The sequence below is a fragment of the Cydia splendana genome, chromosome Z (genome assembly GCF_910591565.1).
Source record: "Cydia splendana chromosome Z, ilCydSple1.2, whole genome shotgun sequence".
NCBI classification, from domain to species: domain Eukaryota; kingdom Metazoa; phylum Arthropoda; class Insecta; order Lepidoptera; family Tortricidae; genus Cydia; species Cydia splendana.
Window position 1 is genome coordinate 40,121,058 of NC_085987.1, and position 15,166 is coordinate 40,136,223.

General features: G+C 36.8%; 1 protein-coding gene across 2 annotated transcripts in view; it reads right to left on the reverse strand.

Moving 5' to 3' along the window:
• The window catches only part of LOC134804046 (WD repeat-containing protein 47), a 102,353-nt gene that overhangs the window by 6,600 nt on the left and 80,587 nt on the right, over positions 1-15,166 (reverse strand). For both annotated transcript variants that reach the window (XM_063776925.1, XM_063776926.1), the window contains 3 exons: positions 9,604-9,747; positions 8,200-8,355; positions 5,556-5,775 (listed from right to left, as the gene is read on the reverse strand). In XM_063776925.1, coding sequence (XP_063632995.1) covers positions 5,556-5,775; positions 8,200-8,355; positions 9,604-9,747 — 520 coding nt within the window. The remainder of the gene's footprint in view (positions 1-5,555; positions 5,776-8,199; positions 8,356-9,603; positions 9,748-15,166) is intronic.

Consider the following 15,166-nt stretch of genomic DNA (forward strand, 5'->3'; position numbering starts at 1 on the left):
AATTTAAAAAGAAATCTAACCTGTAATTTAGATATTTTATGTATATTAGACATTGGTACATTGCAAAGAATTATTTATTAAGGTTTCTGAATATCGGTTGCTTTATAAGCCTGCTGCTATTATTAGAGATTAATGTAGCTAAGGTAAGTAGAAGTGCGATCATGCTTAAAAATCACGCAAATGCCGAACGACCCAACAAAACGAATTCGGGAATAAATAATATATGGAAATGACGATGTGACTTCTCGTTTGCCTGTGTGATTTTGATACATTTTTAGGGTTCCGTACCTCAAAAGGAAAAAACGGAACCCTTATAGGATCACTCGTGCGTCTGTCTGTCTGTCTGTCCGACCATCCCCCCCCCCCCCCCTCTTTATCTCTGAAACTACTGGGCCTAAAATTTACAAAATACACAAAATAGTACTTTACCTAGATGACAGGAAAACCTATTAGAAATGTGCAGTCAAGCGTGAGTCGGACTTATGTACGGAACCCTTGGAACGCGAGTCCGACTCGCACTTGACCGGTTTTTTACGATTAGATACGATTGTCTATTAAGTGTATAGGTACTATAGTCTTTTTTAAACTCGAAGGGTGATGACATGTGATGCTCTGTAATCGCTCGCATTGAAACATTTTACAGAAGTTCAGTTTTATTATCTCAACAAAGCTGTTTGGCTAAGTCAAATAAAATTCAAAGTGAATTGGAAACTTAGAAACGTTATCCCTGGCTTGTAGGTATAACGTACTCCAGCTCAGATCGTTTAATGCAGACCACCATAAAACGCATGCATTTGATAAGTGTTGCTGGCGGCAGAACCGAAAAACTAGGAATAGGTTTCACAGTTTCCAATATGTTCATTTAAGTATATCTGATAGTAACGAGATTTATTCTACTGACCGAACACTTGCTGTTGACTATACTTATTTCTTACTAAATCATGTGTCAAATCCAACACAATAATCACGTATGCCACGTCGTAATATCTAATAAAAAAGGCACTTGTTATTAGTCATCCCGACGAGTTTCATTTAGCGCTCGTCATCGGCTCGGAGTAGGTACTGATATCGGCAAACATTTGTTCTATTAGGGTCCCTTGTTTGCTACAGTTGATTACGGAGTCAACGTGACATATGATACTAACTAACGACCCTGGGTTTGAGCGCTGGGGTATTTAGGAAGTATCCCAAGCTCTATGCTTGTTGTTACAGGTTTCGCAATTCACAAGTAATTGTATGGAGTATGGGAGGTAGAGGTAAGGTATACAATCTCCATATATCATAAAGTGTCCGTCAAAAAACCTTAAATAGGTGGCGCCACAATACCTATAATATTCGATAAAATAATTCAAATCATTGACAGCGCACTTCACTCCGTCAACTACTCTAGCGCTAGTCTGGAGAGATTTGGAACTATTATAGCTGACAGCTGGACACTTTTGCAATAGTTCTGCCTTAAAAGATTGACGTCCTTCCTCTACCGCCCATAGTTCCATACTATAATAATTTAATATGGCGATGACAGTTTTTATGTCTACAGCCTTTTATAGTGTGCGTGGTCTCTCTCGAGAGACGCATCTATACGTTTTGAAGATAAGTAATGTTGAATTCCATGAGATGAAATCGCTAACTATTAGCTTTGGTGGTGCCTACGGATTTATTTCTAGGTGTAGCTACTCACATTAAAGTTCCCTTGCAGAGTGCTTCTCGCTTCTCAACAACTAGAGCTTCACTGCACTTTAATTTTACTAAAATTCCGCTGTACATACAAACCTTTTTTTTAAGCCAGCTTTCGAATATTTGAAAATGTACACCTTGTTTTTATCTTAGCGCTTTCCCAGTAAGTAGTATCCTAAAGCATACTGGGCTCCTCTTGGCTACTAAATAATTACAATTATATAAATTTTGACAAGTTCCGAGACAAGACCTTACGAGCGAAAGTCAAAATTGGAACCGGCGACCTTAGTGCGATCGGCCGGCGATCAAGTGAGCGCAGTAGGAAGACAGAAAGAAAGTAGGGAGTGCTAAAAGAAAGCAGAATCATGTAGCACTGCCTCTGGTTTGAAATTCTGTATTCTGAACCACTATGTCGCAGTTTGTTAGTATCTATTCTTAAAGTACAGACTTAAAGCTTGATTTAAGCACATCTCACTCGAGTACCTACCGTTTTTTAAACACAGGCCTAGTATTTGCTGACAACGCGTGTCTCCAGTAATCGAGAAGTGCAACTGAAGAGGGTCTATCTAGGAGCTATATTCCCGTAAGCGCCTGACTGATATTAGATTAGCATCATATTTTTAACCTTGAAAGCTACACTACCCGCCAATGTTATATTACCTTTGTATTATTTGCTACCTTTGTATTATTTTGTAGATATTTTCATGACAACATCAGGTGTGATAATCCTGGCAGACTTTTTGATTGATCGAATAGGAAATATAACTGTACACAATTCTAATTTCACAAATTCTCGACGTTCTTGCCACTTTTAGGATCCAGCCGCAGAAAAATGATGTGCCTTAGCGAACAGGAAAATACAGATTTCACATAACGTGCACAGAACTTTTGTATGTAAACTTCCAGGTCGTTGTTAAAGCTTTTTGCGGATACGGATCTTTAAGATTACGGGTACTTTTTGCACTGAGTGCAGGTCAAGGGTAAAATCGTATTTTGCTTTGAGCATTTTCACATTACAAGGTCCGTGATTAGGGATGATTCTTCTATATAGGTACATAAAAGAGAGCCCATGCTGGGTAGCCACAATAAAACGACGGCAACACACGATAAGAATAGGACGGAGCGAAAAAAGAAAACTCCGTGTTAGCCCTATAGTTAGCAAATATGTACACAGGGGTGACAATTTCCTTCTAGCTGCAACGTCGATTCACCTAAGGTGTCTTGAAATGATAGAAAGTGGAGCAAAAACTGTTGGAAAACAAATGACAATTGCGCATTCGCATCCATATTGATATTAAGTATTCTCGTATTTGAAACTTATACGTCAGTTTTAGAAGTCCATCGTGGCGTAACGTTAGCTGCTCATAGATTTACCAAGAGTTTAATTAGTTTAGTATACGCTATTTATGACGTATTTCTCTCACGTATTTTCCTACGAATATTGCTGAAGCAAAGCCAACTTACTGCCTTATACGTGATGAAGATTGAGAAGATAACCACGTGTTCTCCTTAATAAACAGTACTTATGCTCCGTTTGCACCGCAAGAGCGTATTAATGAGTTATCGATCTCGGGCGATACTAAGAAACCCCCCAGGACACGACCCAATAAGGTTGGTAATGTCGGTGCTAATAGAAAAATTATTCGCTCGTAGATTTTAATAAGAAAGACTATACATGTCGTGCTGTGCTCTTCGAATAGAGATCCGACGGCTAATTTGTAAAAATAAGTTTCGATAATATATTTGTACAATATAGGACGTAAGTCGTACCTATGGGTAAATAAATAAATGCACACTAAAAGTTTTTTAGAATGAGCTACTTAGGAATCTATGCATTTTATTCTTAGAGCATTTAATAAACCGGAGTCGCCTATAAAGCTCACCCCTTTGCCGAAAACATTGCACAGTTGTGCAAACTTTTGTATGGACTGACGTTTATCTGACATGGCTATTTGTACGTTACGTACAAATCATGTATAATAGAGCATTTAATAAACAGGAGTCGCCTATAAAGCTCACCCCTTTACCGAAAACCTTGCACAGTTGTGCAAACTTTTGTATGGACTGACATTTATCTGACATGGCTATTTGTACGTTACGTACAAATCATGTAGAAATAGCCATACATTTGACGTGCCCCTCCTCCGCAAAAATCGGCAGACTGTTTTGTACAGAAAATGACAGCCAAGGCGTCTCCGGTTACTAAATACTCTAAGATTTTATTGGTTAGTGAGTGTTACCCTATTGAAAATATTAATTTTCACATTTTTATCCTCTCAAAATCTGAATTAATGCAGGATATGGTTTTAACATAAAAGCACATAGGGCTATTCATAAATTACGTCATTTCAAATTAGGGGGGGGGGGGGGGGGGGTCTGGACATCGGAAGACGGTAGCATGAAGTAGGAGGAAATGGGGTCATTTGAAGCATGATTTTTGGATGATTATATGGGGGGGGGGGGGGTCAAAAATCGATGACGTAATTTATGGACAGCCCCATAGCACTACGCACATGGCATGTACTACAGTATTATGTGTTTTTTTTTATAGTTACACAGTTTGGTCGACATAGTGACCAGCGACTGCTTTTTTTGTGAAAGGACTGGTGTCGTTGCCGAAAGGGCCACGTCACCACCAAGGATGAAAAGGAAAAGAAATTTACAGAAATAAGGATAGAGAAAAGGAAGAATAGAGAAGAGAAATTAACTTGCAGCAAAACAATAACGCTATTACAGAATGTTTTGAGTAGTATTACGTGGCACACCACATAACATTTATCTTTATTCTAAAAGTATTTGTGAAGTAAACCGTGACCGACGGAAACAAGCGTGTTTTTTCTAATGGTCCATCTAATGGCTCGCCTTGCAGACCCATGTTAGGATACGACCGGCTAATTAATGGGCGATTAACGGACTGCCCAGAATGTGCTGTTAATGTGTACTGGCTCTAATCAACACTTCGTTACTTTACAACTGTAGTCGACATTAAACTATCATAAATGAGAAATAACAGACTTTATAATAAAAGTTGGCGCAGGGGGCCCATTTTTTAATTTCAAGCGCTCGATTTCATCATTCGTAAACATGTGGAAATTGGCGAAGTGATATTTTTGAAACACGAGTAATAGAAATTGGGAATCTAGTGGTATTGACCACTCGCTTTCATTTCTATTAGTATCGGCGATGTGTACTATATTAAATAAACCTATATAGAACTGGCAGCAGCGGGGCAAAAACGCTTGCTAAAGAAGTCGCAAATCGAGCGAGATGCAAGAATATACGCTGGGTTTATAGATGTTAAAATAACACGTCGAACTTTTCAATAAGTTTAATTTTTAAGTAGTATAAGTTTGTAATCGGAGCTACGACAGAAAACTATTACTTTTCAATAGTTAAGCTGAACAAACATGGCCCACTTTGACTTGTTACTCGCGACCGTATTGAACTTTTGACGCTTGCGTACCGAGGTGGTTGTTATATAATTAATACAAGTCTGGGCCCGCGACTTCGTCCGCGTGGAGTACCTAATGATTTCCGTAATAAAAAACTGTCCTATGTTTTTCCCCGGGACTCAAACTATCTCGATACCAAATATCATTGACCGTATACACAGCAATTAGTATTAGGTTCATGTCTCTGATACACACCCAAAGTTAAGAGCTACGTAGCATTAGTTTTTGATTGAGCCCTTATCTATATAGAAGGGCATTTGTGTGTTTCTATCAATACAAGCTGTAAACTGATGTTTACAGAGGTGACAACTTTTGTTTAAATATTTGTGTATGACTCGCGTTACAATAACAATCTGCTAAATAAGCTCACACTGGTGAACCGTAAACACGATATTAATTGCTAGGAAAGTACAGTAGTAAACTCACCCTGAAGATCAGTGAGCACGACTCTGGTGTCGTACCCAGCTGTGAGCAGATAATAGGCGCCGGGCGAGAAGCGCACGCTGCGCACGTCGCCCGAGTGCGGCGTGAACCGCTGCAGCGCGCGCGAGCCGCGCACGTCGTGCAGCGCGCACGAGCCGTCGTCGTGCCCGCACACGAGGAGCCGCCCGGACGGGTCCACCGCCAGCGACGCCACGGCTGCACCCTACACAACACAAATTGGGATTCTCATAAGGTCATATATTAATTCAGCTCATGAATTTTCCTATAACTAATTTTATTTATTTTTATGTATGGATCGATGTTGTCTGAAATAAATGATTTATTATATTATTATTATATAAAATTTGTAACATTGTAAATATACCATCGTTGCCACACTTAACTGACCATCCGTAAACCTTATTGATATACCGAAGTTATACCGATCGTCAGTTACATGTATGTCTCTCTTGGGTCGGTCCTTCATGTACGAGGATCGTGGTCAGCACCAGGGTTGCATCTGGAGCCGATGATCTGCCTTCATCGGTTTCTGTCCAGCGCGTATCTTACGACCGTGACTTGACTTTTGACTTGATCGGTCCATCTCGTTGGTGAACGACAGCTCGATCTTTTGGCTTGAACGTTACATGTATACTACTAGCGAAATGACAACTGACAACTAAAATATTGTACCTGCTTGTCTGTCAGTTTTTATGGACCATCTTTAAGAAGCGGATACCTAAGCACATGTTGTTTTTTAACCTCTGTAATAATGCATTAATACAATGTTTGAAATGAAATTGTATTTTCAAACTTTGAGTTCGCTATGACGACAATATGGTAAAGGTGTGAAATGAGAAACTTAATTTTGAGCTGAGTAACGGCAATAATGAGCAAATTATGTCATATAACCTAAGTTTAGTTCAGCATAAGAATATTCGACAGTTTAGCTACTCGTACGATACCAGTTGAAAGTGTCGCATGCATTATGCATATTTGTAAGCGACGCGACGATCTATCTTCTTGCCAATATCGACGACTTAAATATCAAGTATAAACCGGGAAGATTAACTTGCCTACTTAAGAGGATTTATGCTAAAAGGGCGAAGATCGTAATTTACTTATCTATTTTTGGAGTTGTATTTCCAGAGATTATTTTAAGTATTATGAAATTATCTAATAAGCTTAATGGCCCAATTAAGAGTACATCAGTTTTAATTGTTGATGAAGCATCTTTGATACAATGTATTTAATTATACATATAAAAACAAGTACAAGTTGTTACAAAATATGTTGAAATTAAGGAAGACAGAAATAAACAAGATTCATAAGTTAAATTTACATCTAAATAAAATACCAAGTCTAGCCATAAATTCCGTCACAAAGTTAATTGTCCTTTTAGAGACTATGATTTTAAACTTATTGTATTAAGTTTTATGCTCTTATTTTAAGAATGAATAACGAATAATAAATGCCTAATGATTATTGACACATGACTTTGAATAATCAAACGAACGGTCCCGAAAATACGCACAAAAAATATTTTGTGTCTTAGAGATCCAAGCCAAATAAACATTGGGTTGTTACAGAAATATTTAAAAGTTCGTTAAAAAGCATGAATTAAGACAAGATATATTATTTATGTCAATATCAACTAATAATTAGATTAGACATTTTTTTATTTCTATTTAGATTCTCCATTTAATACTCCTATGTAAAATTTAATTCAATAAGTTAATTCCCATTTGTTCTGTACAGATAACATAGTGACAAAATTTATGGCTAGACCACCGCCTCGTAACAGGTAAAATGAAAATACGCTGCTAAAACAATCGGTTATTTTCGGGTTATTATATTATTACTTAATTATAAGTTCCTGGTGAGTTTATTTCTGAACCAATTCTAACAAAATTATTTTAGATTGCAACCTTACAAGGCAGCGTAGGCGAAATATTCTCAAAGTAGCGCGCAAGGCAGAAGTAACTTTTGCCTTGTAAACGCTATCGATTTCTATAATTATCTAAATCAAGATTACCCTTGACCCTCCACAGATTTTTTTTAATTTCTTGCCTTTTCTTAGTGACGGTAATGGTTGGACATACCTTAGTTGCACTGCCGACAGTAATATGTGGTACTATCTAGTGTTATTCTAGATACTTATACCGGATGTGGCCTGTAATATGAGCAAAAAATTAAACTGTAGGCTGTACTCCTCATACTGACCAACAGTTGTTCAGCGACTTTTAAAAATACCTTGTGGTTTGATTTTTAATACACTTTAAAGTTTATTCTAAGACGCAATGTATTGCGAATTTTGTTATGTTTAAGGCGTGACAAGCAACGTCAATCACAATGATATGGCGTGGTGATGGCGTCCATTGAAGATAATATTTATTTTGTATGAAAAATAGGGAGTCTAAATACTTCATAATTTTTAAAAGTCGTTGAACAAAAGTGTCACCGTTTGAGGAGTATAATCTATGTTTTAATTATTTGCTCGTGTTACAGGCCACACCCAGTATACTGCTGCTTGACATCGCTTCGTCCCAGGTGTAAAACGAGATACAGAGCGCCCTTTCAGTGCCTTCTAAGCAGGTATGCTCAATATTTTCGTACGTCGACTGTATGGTAATCTAACTGGATTTACCTTGGTGGCACTGCCGACGGGCGGCGAGATGACGTTAACGCAGCCCCCCGTTCTCAGGTCCCAGAAGCGGACCGACTTGTCCTGGCTGCCAGACACGAACATCGCTCCGCCCCAGTTGTACAATGACAACACGTGCCCGGAGTGACCGCTTAGTGCCTGTGTAAAAATAAACAACCGAATTAGTCATAGTCGAGATTTTTTCGTATATCGTCCTCGGTTTTCCGAACAGACTCTAAGTAGTTATGTGGGTGCGAATGCAAATAAAATGGCAACCATAATATCATCGTACAGATATGTATTCGGAATAATAACATTTGATGGAATAACATATTTATTTCTAAATTTATTTCATATTTCTAAATATTCCCGAAGATTATAAAGAACCCCCGACGACGGCCAGATCTTTTTAGATTGGTTTTGTGCAGCGCAAATCCGCGTTCTGTATACGACGGATTAATTGCTGTTAATCCACAAATAAGTCTAATTTAATTAAAAGAGCTGTCTGCGCAAGAATCAGGGTCAACCTCGAATCAATTCGGAGTAATTGATAACTTGTTTAATCACTTTAATTACTCATAGATAGATAAGTACTAATTAATTATAATATTACTATATCTTATTCAACTCCATGTAACTTTAATCTCTGGCCATTTCAATCCCAAACGGATTTTTGATTTCCGAGTATACCCACACATTTTAGCACCTTCCTGCCTTACCTTTGTCTATGGTAGCCTTAAAATCAAATCTAGGATCAGGGTCATTTCACTATCTCTGTCACTCTTGCATCGACCACGCAAGATTGAATGAGGAGTTTTAGGACCCAAATCGTAGGTTTGTTTGCGGATAGTATAGGAAAGAACATTTACCTGGAAAGAAGCGCTGGTGGCCTAGCGGTAAGAGCGTGCAATCCGGAGGCCGCGGGTTCAAACCCCCGGCTCGTACCAATGAGGTTTCGGAACTTATGTACGAAATATCATTTGATATTTACCAGTCGCTTTTCGGTGACGGAAAAAATCGTGAGGAAACCGGGCTAATCCCAATAAGGCCTAGTTTACCCTCTGGGTTGGAAGGTCAGATGGCAGTCGCTTTCGTATAGACTAATGCCTACGCCAATTCTTGGGATTAGTTGTTAGAATGTGTCTTCGTAAATTGAAAGAATCTTGTTTTATAGGTAACTGCATAAACGCACGTGGAACAAGTTTAAATGTTAGAATAATATACAACTTTTGTACGCGTGCGTGATGCCGTCACATTCTTTTCGACCTTGCTGCGGAATATACTAAATTTGTATCAGTGCTTATTCTCTAGACAATATGTATATATCTTCGTATGAACTACTTGCGGCTCCCGTGAGCCGTGGCAAAATGCCGGGACAACGCGAGGAAGATGATTATGATGATTTACCTGGAAAGTCTTGCCAGTGGCGCAGTCGGTGACGTAGATTTTGCAGTCGCCGGCACCGCCGCTCACCAGCAGACTGGTCTTGTTGGTCGTGTCCTCTATGAAGCACACGTCTCGTACTGTGCCGTCGTGCATCGTTAACTCCACCTGTACAACAAGATATAGTTTATGCTTGTAAGTAGATTAATTCTTTACCAGGCTGACATTTCAAAAATAACAATCGACTGGCAGTCTTACTCATCGAAAATAGAACACATGTTTGAAGTGCCTTATGTGGGAAATATATATCCCTTGGCTTGGTAAAGGGTTAACTTGAACAAGTAAAGGGTTAACTTGAACAATAATATTGTTTAGTGAAAAAGGACATGTTTAAGACAGACGGACAGCGCAGAAATATAAGGTTTAGCCATGTTCTTTTATATCAGTCCAACCGCGGTTGAGAGGGATCATTGGTAATTTTGAGTAACCAATCTAACAACTGCTCAATAGCCTAGATTCTAGGCTGATCTTTCTAGGCCCTAGAAAGATTAAAACCAGTAACGGTTTGTCCCCTAAGTAAAGGCATTATCATTTTATACTCAAAGTATACCCGTGTAAAATCGTGTACCTATACCTAATCTCGAAAAACATTAAAGGAATGTTTGCCCTTCAAAAGGTCTAAGGGAAGATTTGTCTGGCGCGAAGGTCAGTTACGTAGAATAAAATGCACAGAGAGAACCGAGGCTTAAGTAGTCCACGAGGTACTTTAAGAGTATTTTCCTGTAGCATCTTCATCATCTCATCTTCGTCATATTATCTGTGCAATTATATCAAATATACCAATTCAAATGATTATTGTAGAAAACACACAGCTTATTAATTTAGAAAACATATATTGACTTGTGTACATTCTCTTGGTATCGAAATTAAGACTGTTCCACGGCGACACCAATTACAATATAAACCAAAAGATACTAAACGGCAATATTATTTAGTAGGAACACGTAGTGAAGTATTTGGCCTCCAGCAATAGTGTTTACCTATAGTGACAAATAACGCCCGGAATTTCAAAAAGCCCAACGCAATGATATCCGAATATGTTTTACGAATAGGCACATATATGTGCGGAATAGACGGATATATCACTGAAGGCGTGAAATGCGGTCAGCGCACGCTAACAATGTAGGGACTTTTAGGAAATAACAGTTTTGGTTTTAGCTCAATCCTAAGTACAGCCGCCAACAGATATATCAGAGCGGCCAAGGTGTTCACAATATCTGAACACGCGCTCTAACGCCTTGACAATAGAAGCGTGTTCAGATATTTATGAGCGCCTAGGCCGCTGCGATATATCTGATGGCGACTGCACATTTAATCGTTGTTACCTTGTCTCCATAATTTATAAGTGGCAAATATAGCTTCTATACATTTTTTATTCTTCAGGCTTAAGGCATCATAATAAAACACAAAGTATACAACGGCAGGGATGACCGTGAGTTAAATGAGGTATCAACCTTAATACCAGATAAAACCAATGCCTAAAGTTCAGCCGTTACCCGGCCAGATTTTCGTACTGGAACCGATCTGACGATACTTGAACAAGGCTCTTTGAATGGTGAATTGTTGTTTGTTGCACACAAATTTGTACAATAATTATTTACTAGTTATTTCAATAAGAGCATAATGAAAAGGATAGTAAAAAGTTCGCTTGTAATACAAGAGCACAAGTATCCTACATTAAGATTATTTTATGCCTATCTGAGGATGTGTAAATGTGAAATTAACAAATATATACAAACCAATAATTAATATCATTTATAAGAAAATAGACATCTTACAAATAGACTAGATAAATGATCATATAAAACCTTAAAATATATCCAGCTTGTATACAAAATATCCACAACGCAGGCTTCGTCAGGTGGCCACAAATGCAAATCAGCAACATGCTTCGTCCGAAACAAACCAATGATGATATCCGCAACAGGCATCGTAATTTTTAAATAATAATGCAAAGTTGAACAAACCAATTGGCCTGATGACAAATTTTGAAATCACTTTTAATATTGTCGGTACACTTGTATTGGTTCCGAAATACACAATATTTCAGCTATACTCATAATATTTAACATAAATTATTGCATTTTTTTATAGCTAGTTTAAATCTCGCGCGAAAACGCCTCGCAAGCCATTTGTGACGTCATTAATTAGTTGGTGGAAGGGTGATAGACATTGTTTACATACTTACAGTTACGAATTTTCCCTTGAATCCGAATGATATTGTTAATTCAGCACCATATATTACGATTAGGGATGATAAATACATTACAAACATTAATCACAATAACTCATTTTATACAAAAACTCTCACACGGTTGCAATTTAAGATGAATTATTTAAATACATGTAAATTCTGATTGAAAATCACTGAGCGCCGGTTTTACTTTTTAATTTTTTCTGGTTACGACAGCCAACATGGCAATGATAGTTCCATTCAGCCAAATAATTAAAAAAGTTTTTTGGTGCAATATCGTATTATTTAGCATTTTATTTATGTAATAACAAATAAATATTTACTTTACATTGTGTAATAATATTTTTTGTACGTAATAAATGTTTAGTGGCGAAATATTTTTTTTTTTTTGAACCTCTAAACTCTTTGGTGAGGATGTATGGATTACGGTCAATGAGGTTGTCTATGCTGCTCTAAGAAATACGCATGGATAGATGACGTCAATCCTTAGCTCGCTTCTGATTGGCGTTTCAGTCAAAATGGCTGATTGGAGAATTTTGCACTTTTATTTTATTGAATATATTAATCATCCTAATGTTTATACTGAGATTGGGCAATTTTTTAGAATCATATTAACATATATGTTTCTTTGAAACCATTATTTCCATGATTCTTTGTTACTGTCATCAGGCCAATTGTCACGAATCGTACCTACACACCATATATCTGGATTCTATAAATAGTAAAAGGATCTGCACCAATTATTGGGACAACCAAGAGCGGACCCCTGGTCCTTTACTACAGGATAGTAAGTTTAATTAAATTACATCTGATCGAGCGGTAAATAATTTGTAAAAAGAACTGAATGTCACAATGGAATGCAATCATTAAAATCATCCATTGGAAGACCGTTAATTTTTCCAGAAGCAAATCGATCGGATATATCTGTCGATATAAGTTGATGACGGTATGATTTAAATGAGTAAACAAGCCTGTACACGGGGGCGGATTCAATTGCGCCGTTCGACTAAAAAATGTACGCACAAACAAGTAGGGCAAGATTACTCGTAAATTATGTATGAGCACCAAGCATCCGATAAGTTTCCGGGCCCTTTAGGAATACTGGCATCTCCAGGTGTGGGCTGTCTCATGAATACGGTACACGATTAGAGGATGTTTCCCGTGCCATGTAATTACAGTTGGCGGAAACTCTTTGTCCTCTAATGTAGACATTAGTAGGTACCTTAACTAAACAGTCGTTTTCCACATTATTTTAATTAGCTTACGACCGACCATATGGCCACTTTTGAGCGTTTGTTTATGATGTAAAACATTAATGGCGGAAGTTAAGCTAGTTTTTGTTCTGAATTTGAAATGTTTACCCTATTGATGAACAAAGACTATATTATAAATTAAAATAGATGTTGCATACGAAATAAATAGTGACCAAGGGTTCTAGTACCGGCTAGAATACGTGCGAATATATATTACATCAATGTCTGCAAAATCCATTCCATTATGTTTTTATACCCTCAGAAACTATTGTACCTACTCGGCTATTGTAGCTTAACAGTAAAAATTCAGTATTCCATTAGCGCTACAAACAGACTCATTTCACATATAGAGACCCATTTTTCTGAGTTGAAACCTTAATGTGACAGTACACCGTAAACTTGTAAACTATTATTTTCTCTTAAGAAGGAAAGTCACAGGTAAACTAGTGTTCGCAAACGCGACCTTATCATGTATTATTAGATTTCTATTTTATAAATATTTATATATAAGGTACGCGTTTGCTAAAGTTATCTACTATTTATATGGGAATTGGTAGTTTTATCGATGTTATCGCGATGTAGTTTCAGATAAGATACTAGTTTTACGCCTCAATAAAATGTGTTGTATGAAATTTAATACGTTTACTTTTATTGATAGTGTATAAGACAGTCTAGCTAGGGCAATAAATAGCTTCATAGATAAGATTACTCATTAAAAGCCGGAACTTATAAATAACATGACAAATAACAAGTAATTTTGTAGTATCTGTACCTACTATCTTTGTTTGATTTGAACATATGTTTTAATTTTGTTTCTTAGTAAAGCCAAAATTGTGTTAAATAATACACGATTTATTTTTAATGAAATTACTAACTGTTTTAGCAATAGACAAAAAAAAAACCACTTCCCCGTACGTGTGCGACAATCGTATTCCAGGCTGATATTTATGTTTTTCAAAAAACTTACATAAGAATTGGCTAGTAAATCGGTACCTGCCCATTGTGCATGTGCACATAGTGATATATTCAGTAACAAAACCAAACAAAGCAAAATCCACTTTCAACACAAATCAATCGATTGCAATGTACAGCTGAAACTAAATGGTTCGTTTTGAAACAAAAGAGCTCCTTTATTTGACTTCGATAAAACACATGCATCACATCGAGACGATAAAAAGCGCACCCATTCGAGTTTTTGACAGTAATAGTTTATTACTAAAACAGTATATTTTTAGCACTTATCAATTGTGTGTCTAGCAGCCATATTACATTAGAAATAGAAATAAATATGAGGGCGGAAAAATTCGTAAACACAGATTTTGGGGTCCTACTTTCTAGGTATCTTTTTTACATGCTTATTTAAATTGCAATGCAATGCATATTTAAAAAAATCTTAACATGGAATGTATATTTTCTTGGTCTTCGATGAAAAATATAAGATACATATATTTTATTATTGGTATCATCTCTAGGGGGCTGATAAAATCAATACGATGATATATATTACATATTGCACTTCAATTTTTTACATAATAAACATGAGAATAATTTTAATTCCAGAATATGTTAACGATTTAGATAGTTTAAATAAATATTGGTAAAACCATATACAGATATTTTACACGAGTCACGCGAAACTTTATTACATTGTTGTCGTAACAAAGTTTCATAGCGATTATTTTCGTAAATTAATGCAGGACAAGTGTAAATATCTACCTAAGTATTTTAGTGTTGATGTTTCCTTGTAAACGTCTAATTACAACACTAACGTGTTAGTTGGAAAAGATAGTAGCAAATAGATAGGGATTGGCAAGAGTAACAATGAATCACGTCAACAATCACGACATATTCTTATTTGTATAAAATACTGCTCATTGTGTAAGAATATTTTCCATGGTGTCAATATTGAAACAGGAATATGGAGACTAAATTTGTATGGTTAAGCGGTCGTCCAAATTCCTCAATATACCCTAATATATCAAATATATTTGTTATACAGGATAGGTAATCGTTCGTAAATATATGGCAATATTGCAATATGGCATTCAGTTCGCTCTGTACGCCTTACATAAATCAAACG